Source organism: Protobothrops mucrosquamatus, unplaced genomic scaffold (assembly GCF_001527695.2).
Source record: "Protobothrops mucrosquamatus isolate PMUCROS unplaced genomic scaffold, P.Mucros_1.0 scaffold479, whole genome shotgun sequence".
Taxonomy (NCBI): Eukaryota; Metazoa; Chordata; class Lepidosauria; order Squamata; family Viperidae; genus Protobothrops; species Protobothrops mucrosquamatus.
In genome coordinates, this window is record NW_015386799.1 from 511,490 (window position 1) to 518,763 (window position 7,274).

The 7,274-nt window shown below is 36.2% G+C and overlaps 1 protein-coding gene across 1 annotated transcript in view; it reads left to right on the forward strand.

Moving 5' to 3' along the window:
* The window catches only part of CCAR1 (cell division cycle and apoptosis regulator 1), a 35,705-nt gene extending 29,001 nt beyond the window's left edge, over positions 1 to 6,704 (forward strand). Inside the window, exons 20-25 of the mRNA XM_015816663.1 lie at positions 264 to 346; positions 1,701 to 1,847; positions 2,638 to 2,758; positions 3,319 to 3,504; positions 5,118 to 5,323; positions 5,435 to 6,704. Of these exons, the coding sequence (XP_015672149.1) occupies positions 264 to 346; positions 1,701 to 1,847; positions 2,638 to 2,758; positions 3,319 to 3,504; positions 5,118 to 5,323; positions 5,435 to 5,494 (803 nt within the window). The 3' untranslated portion in view covers positions 5,495 to 6,704. The remainder of the gene's footprint in view (positions 1 to 263; positions 347 to 1,700; positions 1,848 to 2,637; positions 2,759 to 3,318; positions 3,505 to 5,117; positions 5,324 to 5,434) is intronic.
* Positions 6,705 to 7,274: the final 570 nt, after the last annotated feature.

Below are 7,274 nucleotides of genomic sequence, written 5' to 3' on the forward strand. Positions count from 1 at the left end.
CTTCCCAAATAAAGCGATTCAAGTCTCTCTGCCATTCTTTCAGGTTAAGTTCATTTTTTAGAATAGGTATCGTCTGGAATAAAAAAAGAAACTTAGGTAAAATGTTCATTTTAATGGCCGCAATACGACCCAGCAAGGAAAAATGAAGTTTTTTCCACATTGATAAGTCTTTTTGTACTGATTTCCACAATTTTTCATATATATATATATATTGATAGCATAAAATATTTTGAGTATGCTAAAAACTATTATCTGTTTTATAGATAGGGATGATGAGGAAATGAATAGACGAGATGACAGAAGGGAAGGAAATCGACATTGCAAAGATAAGGCTTCTAAAGATAAGGTATATTTTTTATTTATTTGATTTTTATGGTTATTATTGTTTACAAATAACTGAAGATGATGAATGTACTTAATACTCCTTTCTTCTCCTATTTTCTCCACAACAACAATCCTGTGAGGTGGATTGGGCTGAGAGTGACTGGCCCAAGGTCACCCAGCCAGTTTTCATGCCTAAGGCAGGACTATGCAAGCACCTTAACCATTAGAAAGTATTTGCTCCATCAGGCTTAATACTGTTTCATTTCTTAATACTGTTTCCTTTCACCAAAATACTGCAGGTAGATATAACCCCATTATTAGATTGCATTATTTTTTTATTATTCTATTCCCAGTCCACTTTATCCCCAATTTTGGTTCTAGAATGGTGAGGCTGTAGTGATGTAATTTTGTCCTGTTTTGGATTCCTTTCAACTTGCAGATTTCAAGGATATGGATAAGGTTTCTGAAGGATGCCTTACTCCATTTGGCTGATTAACCCACAAATCTAGAAGCATCTGGAAAACATTGATTATCTGGACTCATTAATGTCAGATTTGCACTAGGGATAGGAGAGTGCTTGGTTGTCTTATATGATATTTATGTTGGTACATAGATGGAAAGGCCCCACGTTGCTATTTCACTAAGGAAGATGCTTCAATTCTGTTTAACTTAAAATTTGTGTTTAAAATGAAAACACATTTCCATTCACATGGAATGAATGGCATGCAAATAATTCTGTCCCGTAATTAGTGTTATAATTTGTTTTCAGGAAGTAATTAGTTTAATTACTAATGCTATTTTCCTTTAGTTGGCAGGCAAGAATTGTGACATTTTGGGCTGTCACTTTTTTCTGGTTTTATTTTTTACTTGGTAAAACAAACAGTAAAACAAAATGGAAAGGAATACATATACATACATAGAATAAACTCTAGAGTGAAGATCGAAAGGAAAGTATGAAGATTATGAAAGGATATTTAAGAAAGTCCCCCCCCCAAAAAAAACAATTAAAGGGGGAAAAAAGGGTTGTTGTAGCTCCTCCTCTCCTTTTTTCCCCAGCTGCTAATTTGCTAGTTAAATAACTTTACATGATTTTGGATTAATTTCTATTTGGATGGTTTTCATTATTTTCTAAATAAAAGTTATTTTCTTAAAAAAACTACATTCTAAATAGTTTGCCTTGCTGTGTAATACATTGTATATTAGAAAAGAATTCCTGCTTGAATTCAATTAATTTTTTGCTATAATAGGTGGATATTTTTCATTGTTTAGCTCTGTAATAGTAAGTATTATAATATTGTAGTTAAGATTTCCTATTATAAACTAATGCAGTAAACAAATGTATTCACAAAAAAACGGTTATAATCTGACTTTTGTAGGAAAGAAACAAGACCCAGATGATAACTATTAATCGCGATCTTCTGATGGCATTTGTTTATTTTGATCAATGCCATTGCGCATATCTTCTTGAAAAAGATTTGGAAGAGATCTTGTACACGCTTGGATTACATCTCTCAAGAGCTCAGGTGTGTTATTGTAGCCTTTGCTTTCTCACCATCAGCAACCATTGTGACTGTTAAAAAAAAAAAAAACTTTGTAGCCCATTTATGACTTTTGTAGTGTCCCTCAGTCACATGATCACCATTACAATCAATATGCATTACCCTGTGTCTGACCAGTGGTCCCTACCCCACCCCGCCAAACAGATTGTTTGATGAGAAAGGGATTGCAACAGAGTAAGCTGTTTGCTCTTCTGTGCATTGAAAGCAATGTGATCACTCCAGCAGCAGGAAAGGATCATTCAAAGGAGAAATTGCCTACAGAAATCACTTGCTTTTTTTTTTCCTGCCCACAAGTAGAGAAGAAAGAGAGTACAGTAAGGTGCTTAATTAGAATGCTTATGGCTCCCACACTACAGCATGATCACATTGTTTTCAATGTGTACAAGACAGTAAGCAGGCACTCAAGCATTCATAAGGAGTGGGGAGTGGTTAGGAGACAAAACTCAAAAGGAATGAAACTAGTCTCTTTCCAGCCCAAAAGCAGAATTGTGGTCATGTGGTTTCCCATTTAATGACCGTTTCACTCAGTGGTAGAATTGCCAGTCCCAATTAAGGTCATTAAGTGAACACTCTTCTATGGTCTTGTTGAAGACCAGTCTTATGAGAAAAATATTTCGTGTAAAAAATAAAGCCATTTATTTCAAGTTAAAAATTGTGTGAATTGCTTGTTTCCATCTATTCTACAATATCTTAATTGAATAAGACATAATTTAGGTATTCAACATAATTATCTGTCTTCTTGTGTTAACCTTAGGTTAAGAAACTACTTAATAAAGTAGTACTTCGTGAATCTTGCTTTTATAGAAAACTGACGGATACTTCTAAAGATGAAGAAAATCCAGAAGAAATAGAAAGTCCACAGGAAGAAATGTTTGGTAGCGTATTTTTTTTATTAATCAAGATATTTCAAATCTGGAATACCTTCAGCATACTAATTTAGATTTTTTGTGTGATAGTTATCACTGTCTCTATTGCTGTTAAGTTATGCTTCTAGTTTCGTGGTTCAGAAGTTCATGGTTATTTCATAAATTGAAAGGACATTAGTTGTGAAATGTTTTACTCATTTGTAATGTTTTAAAAATGTTGAGAAAAAGTGTGATATTAAAAAATTAAAAACAAACTAAAAAAATTAGGAAATAAACATAACTTCTCAGGACTATTGATAGCAATTAATAGTAATAAAGATTTTTCTGTTTATTTTGGGTGAACAACAGGCATTAAGCTTCCAGATATTTGACTATACAAATCAATAATAGATTTGTATCAATAAAAGAATAATAAACTAAAATATCAGTAATACATGTTTTTTTAGTAAGGAAAAAAATAAGTACATAAAACCGAATCGGTTGGAGGCTAAAAACATTTTATTGCACTTGTTGGAAATAAAACTTTTGATTTTGTACATTGTAATAATGATAATTCTTAACTCCTATAGGAAACAGGCTGCTTCTACCGTCACCTGCGGTAAAACAAGAATCCAAAACATCAGAAGAAAATGTTGGTCTCATTGTTTATAATGGAGCCATGGTGGATGTGGGGAGTCTCTTGCAGAAATTAGAGAAGAGTGAAAAAGCACGAGCTGAAATGGAACAGAAACTTCAGTCACTGGAAGAAAAAACAGGTGAGAATGAATAATTTTTTATTAATTCAAAAAGGCTTAAGGCATTGTATCTCCAAAAGAATTGGCACCAGACTGGAAGAAGAATGCGTGACAATTTTTCAAGTAATTGAAGGTTGGGTTGGGCTGGGGAAAGGAGAGAACTGCTTCTGCTAGCTGTCATATCATTAGATGCAAGCAAGGAATAGCTGTTACATTTTTTTCCTGTTATAAGCGAAGAAAGCATAATACACAGGTATAATATTTTTTAAATGCATAACTGTACTTCTGATGTGTATGCCAATTCACAAATGGACTTTCACTTTCCGAGTCAGATTAATTGCTTTGCATAGTCTTGCCTCATTATTTTAACTAAAAAGGACATAATGATAGTAAAGTCGTTAGAACCAGTTTGGTTTAGAGCAGGGAATCTTCAAGCTTGGCCCTTTTATGACTTGTGGACTTCAACTCCCAGAATTCCTCAGCCAGCGTGTCTGGCTGAGGAATTCTGGGAGTTGAAGTCCACAAGTCATAAAAGGGCCCAGTTTAAAGACCTCTGGTTTAGAGGTTAAGATATCAGCTTAGAAACCAGAGAGACTCGGTCTTCTGATCCTACTTTAGGCAGAAAGCCAACTAAGTGACTTTGGACCAGTCCCTCCCTCTCAATCCTAGGAAGGAGGCAAGGGCAAACAACTTCTGAGGTCTTGTCAGAAAAACTACAGCAACTAATCCAGGCAGTTCCAGAAGTCAACACTGACTCTAATGCAGGGCTTTTCAACCTTTTCACCCATTGTACCACTTTTAGGATATGGCAACATCCGAGTACCACCAGTTGCCTAGCAAGGTGTCAAAAACTCGACCCAAAAAGGAAAAAAGTGATAAAGTACAGGTAGTCCTCGACTTACAACAGTTCGCTTACTAACTGTTCGAAGTTACAATGGCACTGAAAAAAGTGCTTCCCAAGCCACAGCCGAGCAAGACACCTGCCTGCCCGCCCGGCGGCGCTCTTCCTCCTGTCCGAGGTTTTCATTGTTGTGAGCATTTCTGTTGAGGATTGGCAGCGGGGGTGGGGTGGGGTGTGTTTGGTTTTTATTCCCCCCGTCTGCTGGGTGGTTGCAGCAGGTTTTGGTCACTTCACATGACATTGTGACCGTCATAAATATGAATCAGTTGCCAAGCATCTGAATGTAAATCACAAGACCCTGGAGATGCTGCAACACTCCAGCTGATCGGCGCTTCTTCTGGGCTCAGCGGAAGCACCAGGATCAGTGCTGAGCTCCAGCTGGAGCCTGGCGCTGATCCTGGCGCTTCCGCTGAGCCCTGACAGCCCTGCAGCTCCAGCCATCTCTTGCTCAGGCTTGTGCGGTGCTGTCACCGGTTCAGCTCATTCCCCTCCCCTGCTACCACTTTTCTAAGATGGTCGCGTACCACCTGCCAGGTGCCCATGTACCACAGGTGGTACCCGTACCACTGGTTGAAAAGCCCTGCTCTAAAGCACTGCATGTCCTAAAAAAAACCTTACTAGCTCTGTTTTACAGACTAAGGTATCAGCCTAATATTTTACTCCTTCTGTAATCATTTTAACTTCTTATAGAAAGTTGCAGTTTGAAAGATTACAAATCATTCCATTTTTGCAGATGACGATGAAAAGACCATACTGAATTTGGAGAATTCAAACAAAAACCTCTCTACAGAAATTAAAGAGGTTAAAAAAGAGCTCAGCCAGCTGCAAGAGAACCTGAAGATCTCAGAAGATACAAATCTGCAGTTTGAAGGGCAGCTGACTAAGACCATCAAAGGTTTGGCAACCGTTATGGATGAAATACACACGGTTCTTAAAAAGGTAAAGCTCTCTGTAACTCTTCTGCAAAATTCCCTGAAAATAGGAAAAGCAAGAATGTCTTAATTTGGTTATAGCAGCTTGTCACTGACTCACTGTCTTCTCTTTCCGTAGGATAGTGTGAAGAACGAAGATAAAGATCAAACATCCAAAGAAAATGGAGCAAATGTATGACAAAACATGCTGCTTGCTGGGGGAAAAAAGAATGTTACATAATGTAATATAAATCATGAAACTGGAGTGTATGAAAGTGATGCATGTTTAATTTAGTAGTATAAATACTTTAGTCCAAGCAAGGTTGTATAAAGTTTTATAAATGTGTGAGCCTGCTTCAAAAGATTGCTTGTAATTTCACAGCCCTCGATTTGTTAGACACTCCTTGAGTGAAAATAATTTTGCATTGCAAAATGTTTTAGGGTAAACTTGGTTATAGTTTGAATGCTAATAAAGTTCATCAACTTCATGGAAAATAGCAAGTATTTAATTACCAAAAGTTTCCTTTTAAAATTTAGTGCAAACATTTTTCATTATTTATAGAGATGCCATTCTTAGATTTTATTTCAGACTATTTAGGTTTTTTAAATTAAAAAAAAATCGGGTATATAAATCATAGCATGCTGCTTAATTTTGCCAGTAAAGATTTTTAAATACATTCTTGAATTTTTGTCAGAGTTTTTTCCCTTTGATTTGTGAGTTTTTCTTGGAAGTTCTTACTACTGTTTTGATGCACAGTAATTGAGGAAAAGAATAAGGAAATTATAGAACATTGATGAATTGGGGTTTATATAAAAACATATTTGTTTTATTATGCATATTTTGTAATCCTTGAAATGTTCTATCCCTACATTAATATACTAGCAACTTTTTAAAAAAATTATGAGAATGTACAATTGACTAATACACACCAGGCCAGTAGATGTCAGTCTAATGCTTTATTTGGAAAAATTGCTACTAGTTTTATATTGGCTTTCATTAAATTGGCTATTTACCTTCCCAGTGTTAATTTCTTAAAACTGTCTTCCAATGAAGGTATTATATGCATTTCACACAAGTCATCAAATACCTAAATTTAAGTTGTAACCCAGCATTTTTGTTATGCTAACGACATAATGTGGTATGGAAGAGTATACTTGGGTACAAGTATTTTGAGTTTACTCGGCATGAAAGGAATAACTTAACATAAAACTTGGAATCAGAAGTCAAATAGGTGCTATAATTAAGAAGCTGCCAGATTGACATCAGGTTGTTGGTTGGTAGCTTAAAAGGTAGCTTCTTGGCAGAAGCCTTAAATGTCTCAAATTATTCTGTTTGGGCTCCTTGACATCAAATACTGACCATTGATTGTGAAAGCATTTTGAATAAACACTTCCCATTCCCAATCAAACGGATAATGTTTACATTATTACCTACTTAGTCTAGAAAGCAAACTTTAAATAGTGATGCAACACAATGTCAAGATCGAAAAAGTCATTGCAGATCACATGAAATGTGGTGACATTTTCTCCATTATCCACAAGGTTTCTGTGAGTGTCATCTTGCAGCAAAGTGTTGCAAAGTTTGTGCAATCACCTTGTACAGAGTGTCTGTATTGAAAGACGACATTGGAAGGTCAGGTATTCTGTGGTGTTCCTGCAGGCACTTTCAGCTGGGACAAAACTTCCTTTCTCACTGAAGAGTTGGCTAGCAAGGTTCACTAAGGGCTAGCTCAGTGCATCTAGAACTTTTACCCATGCTGACCAAACATGCAGGGGGAAAGAGGGTTTCCACTCTACAAGGCTGATATACAGTGTTATGCTCACATACTCATCCTGTACCTGTTGGGCAAACCTTTTTTGGGGGGTTCCTTTTGGCCAGCTCAAAAAATGATCTTCAGGGAAAACTCCAACTCTTTAACATGTTATGAATCATACACGTTTCAAAACGGTTATCTTGAAAAGGGGAAAGAGTGTTGATA